The sequence below is a fragment of the Nicotiana sylvestris genome, chromosome 11 (assembly GCF_000393655.2).
Source record: "Nicotiana sylvestris chromosome 11, ASM39365v2, whole genome shotgun sequence".
Classification (NCBI taxonomy): Eukaryota; Viridiplantae; Streptophyta; class Magnoliopsida; order Solanales; family Solanaceae; genus Nicotiana; species Nicotiana sylvestris.
Genome location: NC_091067.1, coordinates 145,392,555 through 145,414,668, shown reverse-complemented (window position 1 = coordinate 145,414,668; position 22,114 = coordinate 145,392,555). Strand labels below are relative to the sequence as shown.

The window sequence follows — 22,114 nt, the reverse complement described above, 5'->3', positions numbered from 1 at the left end:
TCCGGGTAAGGAATTTTGTTAACTCGGGAGAAGGTGTTAGGCATTCCCGGGTTCCGTGGTTCTAGCACGGTCGCTCAACTGTTATAATTGGCCTATTATCTGATTTTAATACATATTTTAGTCTATGGTTCAATTTTAACTTATTAACCGCTCTTATGTATTTTTAGGAAGATTGCAACGTCATTTAAAATATGTCTTGAACCACGTCACATAAATGCACCGGCGGTCCACGACACATTTTATTTAACGTTGTTGGGATTTGGATTTGGGTCACATGAAAAGCACACCCGAGTTTAGGAAGGTAATTTCAAATTACGCGCCTAAAGCTACTACGCATTTTTCAACTTTGCGAGGGCCATAGAAAATTCCCTAAATGGCATGCCTCGAATTCTAAGGATTTAAAATTAATTAAATGAGGGCCATGAGTTTTGATGTTTTATTGTGGATGGAGTGGTATAAATTCATAAGTACAAAAGGCCTAAAGAAATGGGTTAGCTACATGTATATCACTGGAGCCTTTTGTTATAGCATACTACAATTCAGAAAGGTGGAGTTGGCATTTATGTGAAAATAACAAAAGACAGGTGCCAGCTTTGGGTTCATCTCCATATCATCTTCAAAAGACCGACTTTCGTTTTCAAATTCTAGAAAGAAACTAACAAAATTTTATAACAAAATAATGAATCTTAAATGACCATATGAGCACAAAAAAAACATGTTGAGAACTATTCGGGTGAACCAGAAGGAACAAAACAAATATGGACATACGTATTTTAAACTTGATTATAACAAAGAACACTTAAAGTAATTAATTTATTTAACACTATGCTAAAGAAAAAGTTGTAGTATCACCACTATAACTTCTACAGTACCATTTTGTAGCAGAGGAAGTTGAATCTTCACATGGTTAATTTAAGAAAATATGCAGCCAATAACATAAACTGAAGATAAGATCCTTCCACTAACGCAATCTATTTTTTTTTACATCTTAATGTTGACAAATTGTTCAACTTCACATACTTCTTTAAATTTCAAAATATGAACATGGTACTACATGAGCTTGAAATCTAAAAGTAAACAAAACAATACTTGCTGGTTACAAGTCATGAGCCGAGAAAAATTAAAAAAAAAAAGTAAAAAAAAGAAGAAAAAATGAGACAGAGTCATGAACATACTAAAATAACGTTAACATTTGTAAATCTCAATTCACTCAATCAAAGAAACATCATTCATTCGAACAGATTAAATACGAAAGAAACTTTATCAAAAGAACCAAATCAATTTATTTCTGCTTCAATAAAGATGCTCCGACATTTTTTAACTCAAGAGCTTGAATTACATACCTACAAGAGAGTGAATTCAAATGAATAAAATCTGAAAGTTGTAGAGTCAATACAGCAGCAACAACAAAATCACTATCAACTCTTCTTCAACCCCAAGATTCAAGGCCCGAAACATTGAAAGAAAAATTTAATGAAACTTTTCAACCTAAATTTCTCTCCTCCCTCTCTCTTCTTTTTTTTTTCTCCTCTTTTTTTCTTCTCAAATTTTCTCTTCTATTTATAGCAAATTTTTCAAATTTTTTTGAAAAAAATATTTTATTATTTTATTATTTTTAAATTAAAAGAAATCTCACTTACAAATTGCTTTTATTTTTTTATAAAAAGAAATCCCGCCTTTCTTTACTTTTATTATTTAAATTCCAACTTTAATTACTTTTATCATATTTAAAATCCCACTTTTTTTTACTTTTTAAAAGAGAATTCCACTTATTTAACTTTTCTTAAAAAAACAATCTACTTTCTTTTGCTTTTCTTTTAAAACTGCTACTTTCTTTTACTTTAATTTTTTTTTAATTTTCAGATACCTTTATATTTGTTTTTTAATTCCAACTTTCTTTTACTTTTTATTTTTTTTAAATTTTCACAAAACTTTACTTTTATTTTTTTAATTTTCTACTTTCTTTTACTTTTTAAAAGAGAATTCCACCTACTTTTACTTTTTTTTATTCAATACTTCTCTTTTTCTTATTTTTTAAATCACTCCTGAAAATTAAAAAAATAGTAATATTTTTTCAGAATTTTTTTATTATTTTAAAATAAAAATAAAAATAAAATAATATTAATAGTAATAATTCACCTTTTAAATTTTGTATTTTTACCCTATAATAAAAAGTATAACAAAGCTAAAAATTGTAGGTTAAAACCCTTAAAATATTTACATAGAAGAAGTGATAAAAAAATTAAATATTATCAAAAATTAGGTGTTCACAATCATAGCCCCTGAGAGTGATGGGTAAGAGTTATTTGTTATTTTTACGTTTATTGTTTTGTACAATTTGTACTAACATATTAATGTATTTTTTTTATTAAATTGCAGGTTAATCCCGAGTAATATTACTACGAGGATAATCACCAAAGCCACTAGAAAGCTTTATGATGGCACTACGAAGGAGCAAATTTTCAATCAATTTAAGGTATAAATGTTCTTTTAAGCAGTATAATTATTTATATTTATGATATTTACATATAATATTTAACTTTTGAAATACAGAGCAAGTGTGTATGGGAACACCGCTATAGCACGGAAATCGCTGCAAATTTTCATCACAAAGCTTGCAAACGATTGTCGCATAGTTTCTCCAAAGCTAGAAAGTTGAACCAGAAGCCTAACTGGCTGCTTCAGAATTATGGGAGGATTTGCAAAGGCAATGGCTTACTGCAAAGTTCTTAGAGAAGAGCGAAAAAGGAAAGAAAGCTCGCGCATCTGAGAAGGGAGGATCCTTGTACACTGGAGGTGCAATCAGCCTAGGGACAATAAAAAGAAGATTGGTACGTAATTGCTTGATTTATTTTAATTTTCAAAGTATATCTATTCTGTTTATTAACTAAAATTTATGAGTTTTCATGAAAAGAAGTTGGGGCGTCCAATGAACCAAGATGAGCTATTCAAGGAAACTCATATTATAAAGAAGAAGAAAGAGACGGATCAAGAAAGGTGGGGCGAGGGTCGAGCCTCGACTGTACATGTAAGTTTTCACTTTTCATTAAGTATTTTGATTTACTTTTATATAAATTTGAAATACTAATTCAATGTAATTTTTCTTATAGAGTCACTTCCCAGTTGACGTGGAGGAATTCATATGCAGTCAGCCACCTAATGAGTCGGGCGAGCCAATCCAACCATCGGACGAGGATGCTGAAAGAATATGGACGGAGGCTGCTGGCGGTCCAAAATGGGGGAAGGTATACGGGCTTCCTACTAAGAAATTCCATCGCTATAAGTGTGGAATGCAAGGAATAGGAACTTCCTCGCAAGGCGATCAACTTGATGGGGAGATCCTCTCCGCTATGTGGGAGACTGTGACAAAGCTCACATCCGAGCTAGAAGCGGCCAAGGAAAGAGAAAAGCTTAGAGATGCTCAGTACATTGGCATGCAAGCTCAGTACCAGGGCATGCAAGAGCAGCTCAAATCTCTCCTAGCTTCTGGAGCTTTTCCGATTCCCCGGTCTCGTGAGTCATCGCCAGAGACTCGACTTGAACGTGAGCGTTCCTTCCGTCCTCCCCGTGCTCGTTCCTCTCGTCCTCCTCGTGATCGTTATTCCGGTCCTCGACAAGTAGACCCTTCTGTATAACGTCTTGTTGATGAAAGTTCACCAGACGGTGATGATAATGATGTTGTACAAAACACTCCTTGACTTTTATATACTTTGAACTAGACAAATAGAACCGATTTTGAACTAGGTGTAATAAGCGTTAACTTAGTTTAATTTGTTAGTTCTATTGAACTTTAATTTATTGGTTTTAATGTGTTTTTTGAATTGTGTTGTTGTTGTTGTGTTGTTGTTGTTGTTGTGGTGGTGGTGGTGGTGGTGGTGGTGTTGGATTGTTGTGGAGATTTTGGTATTGAAATTGTAGTTTATGAATTGAATTATATTGTTATTTAGGGAATTTGGTATGCTAGCAGGTGGTGTAGCTACCAAAACAAGCAGTTTCTGCCAAAATTATACCCAGAAAAGCGACCAACTTTGGTCGCTTTTCTATTTTAAAAAAATATTTTCTGGGCAATAGCGACCAAGATTGGTCGCTAATTAACCCAGATTTCCTAAAAAGCGACCAACTTTGGTCGCTATTCTATTAAAAAAAATTCTAGAAATTAGGGACCAATTTTGGTCGTTTATGTTTAAAAAAAAACGACCAACTTTGGTCGCTATTTTTCAGATTTTAAAATATAACATTTGATTTACAGACCAAAGTTGGTCGCTATATTTTGAATAATAATAAATAAATAAACGTAATTTAAATATAGAGACCAACTTTGGTTGCTAAATTTATATTATTAAAATATTAAAGCGCCCAAAGTTGGTCGGTATATTGTTTACCCGGAATATTTGGTCCTTTTACCTTAGAGACCAAAGTTGGTCGCTAAATTAGCGACCAACTTTGGTCTCTAAGGTAGGACCAGCAAAATAGCGACCAAGTTAGTTTGGACGCTTTTTGGTCGTTTTGTAACTTGTAAGCGACCAACTTTGGTCGCTTTTTGTTGTCGCTTTTTTCCGAATTTCTAGTAATGTAAAGACCACAACTGATGAGCTGCTAAGGGTTGAAATATGTCGTGAGCCATTAAGTGTTAAGATTTCTAAGTTGGTCACAAGCCCAATGTTTGTAGATCATGTGGACAATTTGGGAGACGAAACCTTGTTCTTGTGTGAGTGTGGTTCCATGTCTGTTTTGGCTTCCAACTTTTTGGGATGTAAATCAAATTCCATATACTATATTGAGAGTGGATACTATTCATTAAGTTCTTGTAATGATCTGAACATAATTGACCTTCAAGATGGCAGCGTCCGCACCCTTATTTCTTTCAACGAGCCACGTATTAGTAGTCATGACTCGATGATTCCACCGGCCTCATTCATCATTCCTTTTCCAAAGTTTACTACTTGACAGGTTTGCATACACATATATAGTTAGCTGCACACAACATGTAGTACTGCATTTGAACTTTATTATTGTTCTTAGTATCGATCAGTCTATTGTACTTTGTATAAGTCGGAATGTTTTATGGTGTTCTGTTGGAGAATGACCTTGGAATTCTTATTTGTACAAATGGTGCTTCGAGCTCGGAACGAGCATGAAGAGATTAACATACTTCTTTATAGTTTGAGTTGCTCTGCTGACTGCTGGATAGGTCGCCCAAGATCTTTGGTCTTTATTCGGATCCAATGAAAAAAATAAAATCAAATTCTTATGGACTCGTTGAGAATGATTTTGATCTAATTCATGGCCTACTAGAAGTAAAAGGTGCTCTAGTGGGATCTTCACAGACATTCGAGTAATATTCTTTCTTCGGCCCCAGGTGCCAGTGGAGCTTTGAGGTACCGAGTTCATCTTAATATTTGTCCTTTTATCTTAATTACTCTCGTCAAAGATTTTTCTTCTTCTAACAAGACCATTAATATTATAAATCACATTGCATAGTTGTTCATTCCTCTCGAAACGAGGGTCTTTCGGAAACTACCTCTTTACCTTCCCTGGTAGGGGTAAGATCTGCGTACACATTACCCTCCTCAGACCTCACTTGTTGGATTCCACTTGGTTGATGTTGTTGTCATTGTTATTGCATAGTTGTTCATGTTAAATATCCCATCACGTTAAATTTTTCATTTCCATGCACTTCCTTTGGCTAATTTCTAGTCCAACTCCTTTATAACAAATGAATGTGAAATATAATAAGCCATCTAATGACATGGTATGAGATCCATATAGACGTTCTCCTATTGATTGGTGACTACAATTAAGGACCAGGTTATCCGTTTCTGTACACAGTTTAAATTTGGCATAGAAGGACTAGAATTTTGGCATACATGTCCAAAGAATGTAATAATTTTTGGAGTCAAGCTGCAGATCCAAATCAGTGTTCCACTTCTGCTAATTAAAAAAAGAAAGATAATGTAACTTTTTACCGATTCAACAACTAGCTGAAACGGCAAACTAAAGGTAACAATTTTTAACTTTCCCTTGTGACTGATGCTTTAACATCCATCTATTAATGAACCTATATTTAAACTGCATACCATTCTAGCACACTACACAGTTCTAATTAACAAATCTCAACTTCATGGAGTTCTCCAAAATTTTAATTTCAATTTGTGCTTTTCAAGCCTTAGTACTTTTTCTCTCACCAATTCATGCAACACCTGGAAATTCCAACATATTCAGGGAATACATTGGAGCAGAGTTCAAGAATGTCAAGTTTACTGATGTCCCCATTCACTCTAACGTCGAATTTCACTTCATTCTCTCCTTTGCCATTGACTACACTCCTTCTGCATCTCCCACCAATGGTCAATTCAACATTTTTTGGGACACAGATAATCTTACCCCTTCTTCTGTTTCATCCATCAAAACCCAACACTCGAATGTTAAAGTAGCATTGAGTTTAGGAGGAGACAGTGTTGGAGGAAGTAGCGCCTATTTCAACCCTTCTTCTGTTGATTCTTGGGTTTCAAATGCAGTCTCTTCTCTTAGTGATATAATTAAGCAATACAATTTGGATGGGATAGATATCGACTATGAACATTTTCAAGCTGATCCTGATACATTTACAGAGTGCATAGGCAGACTTATTACAACACTCAAGAATAATGGAGTCATTTCCTTTGCCTCAATAGCTCCATTTGATGATGATGAAGTTCAAAGTCATTATCAGGCGCTATGGAAAAGCTACGGTCACATTATAGACTATGTTAATTTCCAATTTTACGCGTATGATGAGGGAACTACTGTGTCTCAATTCATGAACTACTTTGCTACACAAAGATCCAATTATGAAGGGGGAAAGATGTTGGCTAGTTTCAGCACTGATGGGAGTGGGGGATTATCTCCAGATAATGGATTTTTCACAGCGTGTAGTAAGCTGCAAAGTAAAGGAGAATTAGCTGGAATATTTGTGTGGAGTGCTGATGATTCTAAGTCAAATGGTTTCAAATATGAGAAGCAATCACAAGCGTTACTGGCCATACCCCATTAATGCTTTAATCTTTGTTGGCATTTCGTATGCAATATTGTAATGGTCATATAAATCTAAAGTTATGCACCTCTTTGAATATACGTGATTGTAAGCAAAAGCGAATACAAAATTCAAAACTCTATCCTAAAACTAACTATTTTATAAATTTTACCCATTACACACTTGTTAGCACCATCATAAGGGATAGAATTGGTCAAGTTGACAAATCAACAGTAAGAAAAAAGTAGTGCAATTTCATTAATTTAAGCAACACCATTCTTGCAAAAACTACTCTTATAAGAACATAATTACATTAAACGTAAAACCAACATTAATTAATTCCAATATTCTAACCACCAAAACCATAGAGAGTACGGCCTTGCCTCTTGAGCGCGTACACAACATCCATAGCAGTAACCGTCTTCCTCCTAGCGTGCTCAGTGTAAGTTACAGCATCACGAATCACATTTTCCAGAAAGATCTTCAGCACGCCACGTGTCTCCTCGTAGATCAACCCACTGATACGCTTCACTCCTCCTCTACGTGCCAAACGCCTGATTGCTGGCTTTGTGATACCTTGGATGTTATCACGGAGGACTTTACGGTGTCGTTTTGCCCCTCCCTTTCCTAATCCCTTTCCTCCCTTTCCACGTCCTGACATCTTCAATCAACTTTCAATTCTCTGCAAAAATCATTTCATTTATCAAAAATCAACACACAGTAGCTAAATTTCTTAAAATAAAATATAAAATCCATCTCAAAATTAGAAAACTAATGTGAACAAATGAGTAGAGTGAGAGAGAGAAGGATAGAATGGTAAACCTAATAACAATTGGAAGCTTAGGAGCTTGAATAATGAAGATAGAGATGATAATGGAGAAAGCGGCTATATTGCTGGGATATATAAAGAGGGTGACGCTGGTGAGAGCTTCGATCTATGTCGTTGTCACGTGGATTAATATATGCCGTGGATGAGGATGTTTGACGGTTGAGATGAAATGTGATTAAAGTGACGAGGATTGATGACCTGGCACTCTGTGTTTGTTTGAATTGAGGATCCAAAATTTGAATGTTTTTCTCCTATTATAGGGTGGGGGAAACTAGAAATAGGGGCGGGACTGATTGGCGATTACCGCCATAGATGAATACTTGAAAATGGGCCAGAAGCAACTGGGTTATGGTTTGGCCCTACCATTCTGGTTTAGTCTTCTCAGGTATAGCCCTAAATTGTAATCCCAAATTTATGTTCTATAACATTTGCGAAAATAACATTGTATAGCTGCTCTCAAAATAATAGTAAAAAAATACATAATATATTTTTTTGCATATATATACATTATGTATATTATATACAAAGAGTATATAAATTTTAAATATTTTTTTGATTACCAAATGTAAATAGTTTATGGTGCGGGCTAAAAGTAATAATACCTCAAAACATTTACCAATGGACATACAATATGCGAGATTTATAAGAAAGTAGTTTTTGAAGTTAAGTTGCAAAAGAGGTACTAAAAAATTAATTTATGTTTGGACATACATTTCACTTGAAAAGTATTGCAATTTTGTGAGATAACCATTATTTACTTTAAAATAAGTTAAAATCAAAAATTTTAATAAACAAACGGCTCCTAGATTTGCAGTTATTGTGTAATATTGTAATGGGTCGTTTGGTTGGAATAAGATTTGTACCGATATAAGTTATATTGAGATAAGTTATGCTGTGATTGTTATTTATTCATTGTTTGGTATGTTGTATTAAGAATGACAATTGTATAATTTCTAAGAAGGTATAAGTTATACCGGTGCTAATTACCCCACCTTCTATAAGATATAAGTTATCCCAGTGTTAAAATTAACACCAAGATAACTTATACCAGGTTTGCAACAAAATATTAAGTTGGTATTAAATTTTTATATCACCCTTATACCTTCTTATACCTCATACCAAACAACCCCTAAATATGTTCATACCACTAGTCAACAAAAATTAACACCCCTCCAATGTACCAGCAGAAATATTGTCAACAGACAATTGAACACAAAACCACACTTTGAAGGGAATTTAACTGAGATCTTTAGGCCAGAGTAATCAGCCCTAGAATGAGCATTCATTTATATACTTTTAGGTAATGATGCAATATTCATTTGACTACTGTAATGCCCTCTTATGGAAAATATGAATGTGAAACTTACATCAGAACTACTCCTTTTGAGCTAAGCTGGAAACGTGGTATGAAGAAAACTTATTCATACCTTCGATACAATTATTAACTTGCAGTAATGGTAATCTTCTATACCAATAATTAAGCTGAAGCTTGTTACCTATTTATTTCCATATAATGGTAGAATTTTCAAATAATATCTGGACTAGTGGTCACAATGAGTTTAGTACTATTAGCGTGTTTGGCCAACCTTCTTTTTTGCCAAAAGTACTTGGCCAAAAATTGAGGTGTTTGGCCAAGCTTTTGGAAGAAAAAAAGTGCTTTTGAGGAGAAGCAGAAGCAGGAAAAAAATTCTCTTCAAAAGTATTTTTTTGAGAAAAATACATTTAGAAGCAGATTTTTAAAGCTTGGTCAAACATTAATTGATGCTCAAAAGTGCTTTTCAAACTAATTAGTCAAACACAAACTGATTCTCACCAAAAATATTTTTGAGAAATCACTTCTCAAAATAAGCTGATTTTTGCAGCTTGGCCAAACAAGCTATATATCTGCATCTCACTTGCTCTGTAATTGAATCACCTCCTCGAGTGGACATAGCTTACAAGAGAATTTGCAATTCACAATGTAACTCGGGTTCAATGTTTCAGTAATCCTACACATTTTTCTTTATTTGGATTTTCATGAATTTCTAATGATTCACGCAGGCTCAGAACACCATACGCTTTACTAAAAAGTCTAAACAATACAGAAGATGCAAATAATAAAACAAGAATGGCTGGCATTGCACTGGAAATAGAGCTAGTTTTCAACAATATAATAGAGAAGATATGACTTCTAATGCAACCAGCTGGCAATTGATAGTTTTCTGTGACAGAATGTAGCAGTTAACACAAGTTAGCTGTTCTGAAATACAGAAATGCACAACCCTACTGCCTCTTTTCCGAAGCAAACTAGCAATCCAGTTTGGAAATTAATGCAATCAAAAAGTCACCATTACTGTTTATCCATAAGAACAATTGGGTAGTCAAACTATTACAAACACAAAACTGTAGTGACAGAGATGGTGAACCTAAACCAGTCAATCATATTCATTGAAATAGAGCAAATTTCAGAAGTACTGAAACAAGAATCTACCAAATTCAGCTTACAAAGGCGAGCAATACTAGTGCAAAAGAACCCTATCACCAGTAGGTAACCATACTAATTACACCAAAACAGACCCCTAATCAAAAGCAAAACAAACACCATATACCATATAGTAATCATTCTAGTTCTTTTCTTGACAGCAAGACTTTTGCAGACAAAACAAAAGTCAAAAACCAAAGCTTCCCATTAACCTCCAAATCCATACAAAGTCCTTCCCTGTCTCTTAAGAGCATACACGACATCCATAGCAGTCACGGTCTTTCTCCTTGCGTGCTCAGTGTAAGTAACAGCATCACGAATGACGTTCTCCAAAAAGATCTTGAGCACGCCACGTGTCTCCTCATAGATGAGACCACTGATACGCTTCACTCCTCCTCTACGAGCCAAACGCCTAATTGCTGGCTTTGTGATACCTTGGATGTTATCACGGAGGACTTTACGATGTCGTTTTGCTCCTCCCTTTCCTAATCCTTTTCCTCCCTTTCCACGTCCCGACATTTTCAATCAACCTTTAGTTTCTCTGATTCAAAACAGCAAACATAAACAATTTAGCAACTAAATCGACCATATAAATGTAATCCATAACAAATTTTCGGAATGTATGTATAGCAAAAAAGTTAAACAACAGAAAATAAAACCCTGCGTTTGTAAAGATGCTGAAAACAGAGACAAGTTTCAGGCATTAACTGATAAAAACATTAAAAATATAAAAATGTCAAATTATAAACTGAAATGCGTAATTAAATTATGTAGAGGTGAACCTGAAATTGAAAGTTTCTGAATCTGAAAGATAGTGAGAGAGATAATGATGAGGACGATGAGAAATTTGGGCAAATTGGGTTTATTTATAGCTAGTTATTATTTGTGATGGGGTGGCTTCGATCCGCGTGGTTGTAAAAGAAGTGATTATTGCCGTCGGATTATACGATTTTGACGGTCTCGATGCAGTACAGAAAGAGTGACGCGGATTGCCAGCGTGCCATACATTATTTGTTTTTGTTTTGTTTTTCGGGTTTGAAATTAGGGTGGGAAAGACTCAAATTGGTTAGCATTGAGCGGGACAATTTAATTGACCGGGGGAAGGGGGGAGGGGGGTGGTGGAAGGATTTATTTTGGGCTGAGATGGGGTCATTAAGGAGTTTTTGACCAATATTGTCCCTTATAAAGAATAGGTCTATTTTGATCCTCAAAATATTACCTTGAGTATATTTAGTCCCTTAAGTATGTTAAAGTGGAGCACATTTGGTCTCATTGACGGAATGTGTTCAAAAACTAATGGTGTTAACCAACTCTGATTCATGAAGCAAATTTTCTGCTCTAAAGCAAAATGTTTCCGCTCCTTTTATTGGATAACGCAAATTATCACTTTAATTCCTCATTTTTAGATAATGTCTTTTGTGCCAGTTTTCAATGAGAAAATGATATTGTATAGCCGCTGTAAAAATAATAGCCGAAAATTTGTATAAAATGATATATATACAAATTTTATATACTTTTTCGGCTACCAGATGTAAATAGTTTTTTGACGCGGGCTAAAAGTGATAATACAATCTGGTTATTCGTTTGCTTCAATAATATGCCTAGAAGTGATTTTGGCAGCTCTATTTTTTTCAAATTTTAACTTTTCTTTTTGGAAAAATCAACCGAAATTTTTAAAAGTACAAGTTTCAACGTTAAAATCTTAAATTTATCAGCTCTGTACTATTAGTAGGTGTTGGTTTATAAAATATTTTCGATAAGTAAATTAAAAAGACGGTGAGTGCCGAAACCAACCCCGTAATTGATCTTGGACATATTCTGTCAGTGAAACTAAAGGTGTTCCAGTTTAGCATACTTAAGGAACTAAATATGTTTAGGGTTATATTTGAGATAACGACTCGTATATAAGAAAAAGCAGAGGTAGGAGCCTTCGATTTTTCGGTGATTACACAGTAGGCTATTTGTTTGTATTGTTTAAATTTAAATTAGTTTTGCAAAAATAACTTAGGAGTCAGGCTTGGAACTTGCAAGTTAAAATTCGGCCGCAAGCCCCGGTGAATATCCAGAAGTTCTAATGGAAGGCCAAACCTATCTTGCTTACACTAGTTTTACTAGATCGTCAGAACTTTAGCGTAAAATTGTGTCATAACTTTTGAACAAATCATTTACTAGTCATGAAGAATTGCCAAAAATTCTAACGGAAAACATACTTACCTTGTCTCCTATTAAATTGTTTGGTGACAAGTTAGTTTGCTCCTTGTGTTTGATCTGTTATTAGTATCGCACTACGTTATTCTCATTAATCGGTTATAGATTAGAAGTTATTATTATTAACTAAGTTTAACCTCCCCCATTACATACATTTAATTAATTTAATCAAATATCTACATTTTTGGTCAAATAATTTGGCGCCGTCTGTAGGTATTTCCTAGTTAAAATTTTAATTTCTTCTAGATCTATAACTAGCAAAAAAAAAATGCAAAATCCTCTACTCTCTTGTACACACTGATCTAACATAGCAGAAAATGAAGAAGAGAGGATAAAGGCAGTGGCCGACCTTAATGCCAACCTCTTAAACACCATCAATGAAAATTTTGAAACGGAGGGTGAAGATGTAATGCCAAATGCATCCCCCAGCAAGTGGCTCACCCCTCATTCATGGTAGCATCACAGCGTCCCGTGGTGAAGGGGCTTTCACATCCACAACAGAAGAGGCACCGACGGCAGTAAAGAAACTACTTGAGGCTTGGCTAACAAATACGTTGACTAACATCCTCGACGATCCCTCCCAAAAAGCAATCAAAGAAAATGCGAGGACCAGCGTTGCACCAATAATGGCCGAGTAGTATGATCCTCTCTCTTCAATAACAGGTATCACTCACAATGTTAATAGTGCACGTGACGATACCCTTTACGGCCATTCTGAGGAAGATGGAAGAAATGGAAAACGAAAACAAGATGCTTCGAAACCAAATGAAAGAGAATTAATAAAGGTTAGACAAAATACCAGGTGCCCTAAAACTCTTACCAAAAAGAGATGATGGTCGGTTCGTAGAACAACCATACAACAATGAAGTTGCACCGCATGCATACCCAAAACCTTCAAAATGCCACCCTACCTAAAAATATATGACAGTACGACCGACCCAGAAGATCATGTGACTCACTACGTCACCACAGTAAAGGGCAACGATCTCGCCAAAGAACAAGTATCCTCCGTCCTACTGAAAAAGTTTGGCAAAACCCTCGTTGGAGGCGCATTAACTTGGTATTCACAGCTGCCCGCGCGCTCCATTAAAACATTCGAAGAAAGGGGCGGCAAGTTCGTAACGGCCCACACCAAAGCAAAAAAGGCGAAAGCAAGAGTGAATGACATATTCGCTATCAAACATGCATCTGGAGAGGGACTAAGGTACTTTCTCGCTCGGTTCAACTTAGTAAGGATGACATTGCCGAATGTATTAGAAGGTATGGATGTAGTAGCTTTCCAAAACGGTTTGAACAGAAATGGCTCGAAGGCAACCAGAAAGTTGCTGAGTCGGCTTATAAAATATCCCCCAACCACTTGGGATGAAATACACAATGCCTATTGTGCTGAAGCCCGTGTTGACGAAGGCGACTTGAATGGGCCGACCTAGCGATTGACCTCGGTACAGGACGAGTCCAGGAAAGACCGAAGAAACGATGACAGAAGAGATCTAGCAACTCCACAACCCAACTTAGAAAGGCATCAACCATATATTAGGGGAACCATCATGCCCCCCTCCCATCATGAAGAAGGTCTATCTAGGCCAAGGACAAGGACTCACCGGAGCAAGATAGGCATGCCCCCTTTACTATCTGCTCACAAATTTTATATTTCACCTTCAGAAATAGTCTACGTGTTAGAGAAGCTTGGCCCAAAAGTGAATTGGCCATAAAAGATGAGGTCTGACCCAAGCACCAGGAAGTCAAATGCCCTCTGCGAATTTCACCAGGAGCGAGGTCATAAAATCGAGGACTGCATCGCTCTAAGACAAGAGGTCGTGAACATGTTCCACCAAGGGCACTTGAAAGAGCTATTGAGTGACCGAGGAAGGGACAACTTTGCTCGAGGACGTGAACAACACCAGAGCCCACCAAAACTACCATCTCAAACTCGAACCATTCAAATGATCATCGGAGGGGGCGATGACGTATCGATCAACAGCGTAAAATTCACCACAACCCACAAACTCAAACGGTCAATGACTCATGTACTATACGAGGCCATCCCCTCCAGCTTGTACCAAGTTATCAAATTTCCCACCCCATGGGGAGTGTTCAGCATCCGAGGAGAACAATGCATTTCCCGGGAATGCTATTGTATCACTCAAGATTGTACATACACCCAACAAATGAAAGGCAAATCCAAAGAGCTATAGCAATTAACAAGGTCGAGGTCGAGCGATGATGAAATCGAGGACGTCATCAAAGACCCTAAAATAATATAGGCCACGGGATCAACCGTGGAAGACCTCGACCCCGTCCAACTTGATAATAATGATCACAACAAGAAATCCTATATCAGCCACAAGCTTTAGGAACCAGGTAAATTCCATCATTTCTTAACTAATAACTTACCCCCCGATAAGGCAAGTTAGGCGGAAGTTCAATTCTGCAATAAACGATGTAGTCCGCGAGGAGGTTCAAAAACTACTGGAAAACAGCTTCATAAGGGAATCAAAATACCCCCGATGGGTCACCAACATGGTCATGGTGAAAAGAAGAACGAAAAACGGCATATATGCATAGACTTCACATATTTGAACAAAGCATGCCTGAAAGACTCAGTCCCACTACCCTATATCGACCAGCTCATTGATGCAATAGCCGGGCATGACCTGTTGAGCTTCTTAGATGCATACTCGGGCTATAACTAGATCCTCATAGAGGAGGAAGACCAGGAGAAGACCACCTTCATCACCCACAAAGGAACGTATTGCTACAGGGTGATGTCTTTCAGACTGAAAAATGCGGGGGCGATATATCAAAGGTTGGTGACGAGAATGTTCAAAGACCAATTCGGCAAAACCATGGAGGTCTACATAGACGATATGTTGGTCAAGTCCAAAAGGAAATAGGATCACATCGACTACTTGAAAGAAGCCTTCGATATACTCAGGCGATAGTGAATGAAACTGAATCCTAAAAAGTGCGTATTCAGTGTGACATAAGGGAAATTCCAAGGCTTCCTAGTATGACAACTAGGCATCAAGGTCAACCCCAACCAAATCAAAACTATAGAGGGGATACCGGAGAACTTAACCAACAAAAATAGGTTAAGAGACTGACCAGTCGTATAGCCTCCCTGTCGAGATTCATCTAGCAATCATCCGATAGATGCCACAAGTTTTTTGGTATACTCAAGAAAGACAACGGCCTACAATGGACCTTCGAGTGCATCGATGCCCTAAAGGAGTTAAAGGCTTACCTATCATCACCGCCACTGCTTTCCAAAGCGGAGCGCGGAGAATGCTTCCTTGTCTACCTACCTATATCAGAAGTGGTAGTGAGTGCACTCTTGGTCCGAGAAAATAAAGGTACACAATCTCCCGTCTATTACATTAGCAAAACCTTAGTCGACATCGAGACGAGGTAACCCCACCTCAAAAAATTAGCCCTGGCCTTGGTCGTAGCTTCACGAAAGCTTAGACCCTACTTCCAGTGCCATCCCATCTCGGTAGTCATGACTTTTCCCTTGAAAAGTATTCTGCATAAGCCCGAGCTATCGGGAAGATTGGCCAAATGGGGCATATAATTAAGCAAACATGATATCACATATCATCTACGAATGGCGATAAAGTCGCAAGTGCTTGCCGACTTCAGCGTAAAAATAATGCCCGAAGTTGAAAGAGAAATCGCCCACACCTCCCCTCAAATACAGGATCTATGGATTTTGTACACCGATGGCACCCCTAATGCATCAGGGTCCAGACTGGGACTCGTACTCGAGGTCCCGACATGCGAATTAATTTGTCAGTCCATAAGATGCCCGAACATGACTAACAATGAGGCCAAGTATAAGGTTGTGATTGAAAAATTAAGGCTGGAACTCAAGTATGGAGTGAGGCGGGTCGTCCTACGCTACAACTCTCAACTCGCCATCAACCAAGTCATAGGGACTTTCCATATCAAAGAGCAAAGGTTACAAAATATCAGGCCAAGATCTGCAAGCTACTGCCTGAATTTGATGAATTCCAGCTCGATCAGATCCCTCAAACACAAAATATCAAAGCAGACAGCTTCGCCAAACTAGCAGCGGCCACTAAAAGCATAACCAGAGAAGGAAATATGGTCACCCTCCTCCACTCATTGATTGATCAAATCGAGGTAAGGACTATAAAAGTAACTTGGGACTGGTGCAACCGTATTGTTACATACTTGTAGGACGGTGTGCTCCTAGACGATAAAAAAGAAGCCAAGAAGCTTCGAATACAAGCGGTCGAGTACAATATCATCGACATCTACATGTACAAAAGAACGTATTGTGGCCCTCTAGAAAAATGCTTAGGCCCAAATCAGACACGACACGTTCTAGAAGAAGTCCACAAAGGCCACTACAGAGCTCATTCTGGCAATTGGGCTCTGGTCAGATGTCTCATACGAGCAGGCTACTATTGGCCCACCATGAAAAAGAGGTCGTTGACTTCGTGAGAAAATGCGAGCAATGCCAAAAATATGCACCTATGATCTACCAATTAGGAGAGCACCTCCACTCGGTCACCTCCCCTTGGCCTTTCATCAAGTGGGGGATGGACATCGTCGGCCCCCTCCCAATGGGGCGAGGTAACATACGATTTCTTTTAGTTTTAACTGACTATTTTATTAAGTGGGTAGAAGCAGGAGCATTCTCCCAGATACGCGAACAAGAAGTGATCACCATCACATAAAAAACTATTATGTGCCACTTTAGCCTCCCCAAAAAGATCAGTTGTGACAACGGACCCCAATTCACCGAGAAAAAGGTTGGCCGATTTCTTCGAGAAGTGGCATATCAAAAGAATACTCTCCACCCCATACCATCATGCAGGCATTGGGCAAGCGGAGTCCTCCAATAAATCAATACTGAACATCATGAAGAAAAAGCTCGAGAACGCCAAAGGACTATGGTCAGAACTATTGTCGGGGGTGCTATGGGCATACCACACAACGCCAAAAACGAGCACAGGAAAGAGACCCTACTTATTATTTATGAGCACGCGATTTTTTCCCTATGAGAACTACTCCCAAAAATTCAAAATAAAATGGTTTTGTGTTGTTTGTGATTTATTTGTATTTTGTCTGTGCATGTTTATTTCTACTTTAATTAAGAAAAATACAAAAATATGTATTGCATGTGCATTTAGTATTTAATTTTACAATTTAGAAATTAATTAAACAATCAAGTTCGTTTTACAAAATGGAAAAATCACAAAAAAAATATGTACTTTGCATTTTTTGCATTTAATGTCCGAATTGTGTGATTTTATTTTTATTTGATGTTTAATTTCGTGTGATAGCTATTATTAAGAGTTAATGTTTTAGTTAATTGTCAATTTTATAATTTAATTAGGATTTTTAGTTGAAAAGTAAGTAACAGAAAATGAAAGAAAAAAGAAGAAAAGAATGAAAATTGGGCCAATTTCAATGCAAAAATCAGGCCTAAATCACCCATGAACCAGGTCCAGTTGGCCTGGCCAGAGACGTCTTAAAACGACGTCGTTTGGTCACTCTTAATCAAGGCCATTGGATTAAATCGATCCAACGGCTGAGATTCAATCTCCCTTACCCATTCCCGAACCCGACCCGTTACCCGGATCCAGCCAACCCCCCACTTAAACCAAACGATGTCATTCCCTATCAGTAAAAGGATCCAGGCCATTGATCGTGCTTGATCCAACGGCCAGGATTAAACCACCCCCTCCGTATATAAATCCAACCTCTCACCTCACACCCCCCCTAAGCCACACCTCTTGTTTATCGTCTCTTTCAGAGACAAACCAAACGACCCTCGAAACCCTAGCCGCCCTGAAACCCTTTCGCCTGAAAGCCGGCGGCAACAACGCCGATGACCATGAAACTAACACCCCTAGAGCACCTAACCACCCTCTCCTTAAATCCCTTACCTGTTTTGCTCGAATCAGCCTGTGGCTTCTCGAATCTTCAATCGAAGATTCGAGCAAAACTTGAAACCCACCCTAACCAATCCCAAACTCACACCAAGGCACCCCCTGACCTCCCTCGCCACCAAACCACCGTTGGTTTGGTTCGAATCAGACCGGAGCCGTTCGAACCCCAAGAACCCTAGAAAACCAAAGGCTGGAGTTGGTCCGAATTAGAGGAATTTGGGTGTCCAATGGACCTTAGTCGAAGTGTTATCAGTTAAGAACACTCGATTAATGTCTGTTCGACCTCAAAAAGTTCGAGTCAAGGGTTCGACCTGGGTTCGTCCAGTTTCTGTTTTGTTAAGGTACCTTTTTCTCCTTTCTTGTTCTATTTGGTTATGGTTAATTGTGTTTAGTTAGTTATAATCCAGTCTTGTTCATTGTTCTTTCTTCTTCTCCATCATACCTTTTATTTGGTCCAATTTTATCATTGCTTCTGTTTGTTGTCGATTGTTATATGTTATAGTTTGTGTAATAGATTAAATAAGTGTCGTCGATTAGTCTGGTATGCTTGAATGTTAGATTAGCATGATAATAGTCTAATTTGTGGTTCATTCTTATCTGCTTCCCTCCTGCCTCGTTTGTGTTCTAAAGTTTGTATTAAAATGAGCTCGTTGGTATATTTGAACTTAGAATTGAGCTTGTTGGTATATTCAGTTCATTGAACTGAATTTATTGGTCATTTGTTATCCTGAATTTGTCAATCCCCTTAAGGCTCTTCTGGCTGTTTTTTCTTTTGTATTCCAATCTGACTAAGGCATATGCTCGTCTAGTTGATTTCAGTTCATATGTTTCTGAGCTAAATATGATTGGTTCCCCAACATAGTTAGTTCAATATGTGCTGCCCTGAACCCTTAGTCTTCATTTTAATGCCATTTGATTTAATATCTTGAATTACTAACTAATTTGAATTGGTTATAGCTGTTGTAGTTTGTTGGATTCAGCTTAGTTAGTTGGTAGGTTTGAATAGGTTAGAGTTGAAAGGTTCAATGCAGAGTGAAAGGGGTCGGGTAGGATAGTAATTTCAGGGGCTTTAGGAGGGTAATTTGGGAATTGAAAAGTTTAAAAATGGCTAGTTTAAGTGGGCTGTCAGTAAAGAACTTAAGTAACATTAAACTAATGCATTTGTTAGTGCTAATGAGGAATAAAACATAATGGTATGAAAGGCTTTAAAGGGAATGTATTAAGAAATAGGTGCTCATACCTATTTGAATTTAAATAAAGAAAAGACAAGGGTAGTGGGGAACAAGGGAATTAAAAAAAGAACAAAACATATACTAGTGGAATTGAAGAGGAGATGATGGGCAGAATTAGAAAAAAATTCTGCCTAAAGTGCTTTTGAGAGTTGGGGGGGGGGTCTGTTTTGGTGATAAATAGGGTCACTCAAGACCAGAAAAGGGGCTGGTTTTTGGGGAAAAAAAATCAGTTTCTCTTAATCTTTTTTAGTCGAGTCTGGCTTGGTTCTTCTTCTGGGTCAGAACTGGAAGGTAGAAAAGAGAGAGTTAAAAGAGAGGAAGATAGTTCAGGGGCTGGCTTTTCTTTTGGGCAGACCTTAAGAGGAGAACATTATGAAAATCTTGAGGGTATTGGACATTCTGAAAAACTAGAAGAGTCTTAAGAGTGAGCCTAGTTTAACTAGTACTATTCCATTGAGACTGAAAAGAGTTTCAACTTAACTGTGGAGTTGTATTTTCGAGTTTTCTCTTGATTACTGAATTCTAGGGGTGTTTCTGCTTGTGTTTTGATTGGTATTTGGTTGCTATCAAGCTGTTTTGGGGTCAGTTACTGGGTGTTTGTGTTGCTGTTGGTATTGCTGGAATTCTGTTGGTTCAAAAGCATTATCTGCTCTGAATGTTTTAACAGATGATTGAAAGTGTGTTTGAACCATTTTGTGAAAGCTCTAATGATTGTGAAGGCATTGCTTTTGCAGGCTAATAAGTGAGTCCATGTTACTTTGGAGAAATCATCAACAATAGTAAGAAAGTATCTAAAACAATTGTATGTTTTGGTATTATAGGGTCTCCAAGTATCTAATACTTTTGGTATTAAGTGGACCAGCTGAAAAGGAGAAATAGATTTTATATGACTTTCAGGAAAATGAAGTCTTTGTTGTCTAGCCATAGGACAAATAGAACATGAAAAGGATTGTCTAGAAGGGATAATGTCAGATAAAGCTGAAATTGATTTCATCTTATGAAGAGGCATGTGGCCTAATCTTTGATGCCAAAACAATTCCATTTTATTAACATTTGTAGTTGAATTACAAGAAGGACTAGTGAAAGGGATTACAGAATTGAAAATATTACATGTATTAGAAACATTACATGCATTACCAGATGGACTGACATGAATGAAAGATGAACATTCAGGCATATCAGGAAGCAGAAAGTACAGTCCATGAGAAGCTCTACCAATTTCCAGTGGCCTCTTCAGAGAAGGGCCCTGTAGAAAATAAGAGAAACTACTAAATAATGCCAAGCATTGTAATTGAGAAATGAGTTGATATACAGAAATAAGGTTAAAGTGGAAAGAAGGAACCAACAGTACATTGTGTAAGATAATGTCTGTTCTAAGTTGTAATGACCCAGTAGAGATTACTTTAACTTTATATCTATTTGGTAGAGTTATTAAGTAAGGTTTAGGTAAAGGTTGTAGATTGTCTAAAAATTGTTTATTGGAGGTCATGTGATTTGTTGCACCTATATCCAATATCCAAGGTATCTTTCCTAACTGAGCAGACAAACATTGAACTTCAGAATTAACTACAAGCAACTGTTCTATAGGCATGTGACACACACCTGCAAAGTTGGCAAATGCAATATTGTCACCAGAAGTGGAAGGCTGATTCCCAGTAGATATGTGAGCCTGTTGAAACAGGGACATGAGGTGTTGATATTGCTCTTTGTTGAAGCCATAAGTTGTGGTTTCATTTGGAAGTACCACTTGAGAAACATTATCTTCCACTTGTGCACAAGAAGCAGAAACAAACCTTTTGTTCTTGGTAAACTTGAAGTCAGTTGGAAAACCATGAAGCCTATTTGTCTGATGTGTGCCCAGGTTTCTTGCAGTACTTGCAAGACAGAGAAAAAGACTTCCTAGTTTGATCAAAATTGATTCTTTGATTGAAGGGCTTTGCACTATGTTGATAGTTTCCAAAAGTATTGAAGTTGGAAGAAGTAGTAGAAAAGGAAACTAAATTACCAGAAAACCCCAGATTTGGAGGCTGGTTTTCCTTTTGGCTTTCATCATATTGAAGCAAAGAATATGCTTTGCTAATAGATGGAAGTAGAGACATAAGCATAATGCTACTCTTGACTGTGGAATAGGACTCATTTAGACCACTCAGAAATTGGAAAAGATGTTGGTCTTCAATAAATTTGGGTAGTGTTCCACAAGAGCATATGAGACCAACATAAAAAGAATTCAATTCATCCCACAAAGCTCTCATTCTGGTAAAATAAGTAGCAATATCAGAAGATCCTTGGGAGGTAGAGCTAATTTCTCTTTGGATTTGAATGTATTTGGATCCATTGGACTGTCCAAACCTCTCATTTATGTCACTCCACACTTCCCTAGCAGTGCTGAGACACATAACACTCGCTGCTATCTCCCTAGGCAGAGAATTGGTGATCCAAGCTTTCACCATA

At 37.2% G+C, this 22,114-nt stretch overlaps 3 protein-coding genes across 3 annotated transcripts; 1 reads left to right on the top strand and 2 right to left on the bottom strand.

Moving 5' to 3' along the window:
• Nucleotides 1-6,118: 6,118 nt before the first annotated feature.
• LOC104227085 (chitinase 2-like) lies at nucleotides 6,119-7,033 on the top strand. The gene has a single exon (XM_009779215.2). It carries the CDS (start codon nucleotides 6,122-6,124, stop codon nucleotides 7,031-7,033), a length of 912 nt encoding a protein of 303 aa, XP_009777517.2. The 5' UTR covers nucleotides 6,119-6,121.
• Nucleotides 7,034-7,246: 213 nt separating this feature from the next.
• LOC138882056 (histone H4) lies at nucleotides 7,247-7,940 on the bottom strand. Its single transcript, XM_070162401.1, has 2 exons — nucleotides 7,835-7,940; nucleotides 7,247-7,694 (listed from the first exon to the last, which is right to left on the bottom strand). Exon 2 carries the CDS (start codon nucleotides 7,671-7,673, stop codon nucleotides 7,362-7,364), a length of 312 nt encoding a protein of 103 aa, XP_070018502.1. The 5' UTR covers nucleotides 7,674-7,694; nucleotides 7,835-7,940; the 3' UTR covers nucleotides 7,247-7,361.
• A 2,301-nt stretch (nucleotides 7,941-10,241) lies between these two features.
• On the bottom strand, nucleotides 10,242-11,160 carry LOC104227084 (histone H4). Its single transcript, XM_009779213.2, has 2 exons — nucleotides 11,085-11,160; nucleotides 10,242-10,843 (listed from the first exon to the last, which is right to left on the bottom strand). Exon 2 carries the CDS (start codon nucleotides 10,819-10,821, stop codon nucleotides 10,510-10,512), a length of 312 nt encoding a protein of 103 aa, XP_009777515.2. The 5' UTR covers nucleotides 10,822-10,843; nucleotides 11,085-11,160; the 3' UTR covers nucleotides 10,242-10,509.
• Nucleotides 11,161-22,114: the final 10,954 nt, after the last annotated feature.

Coding starts and splice junctions, on each gene's coding strand:
- LOC104227085 (XM_009779215.2), top strand. CDS start 6,122: ATGGAGTTCTCCAAAATTTTAATTTCAATTTGTGCTTTTCAAGCCTTA.
- LOC138882056 (XM_070162401.1), bottom strand. CDS start 7,673: ATGTCAGGACGTGGAAAGGGAGGAAAGGGATTAGGAAAGGGAGGGGCA.
- LOC104227084 (XM_009779213.2), bottom strand. CDS start 10,821: ATGTCGGGACGTGGAAAGGGAGGAAAAGGATTAGGAAAGGGAGGAGCA.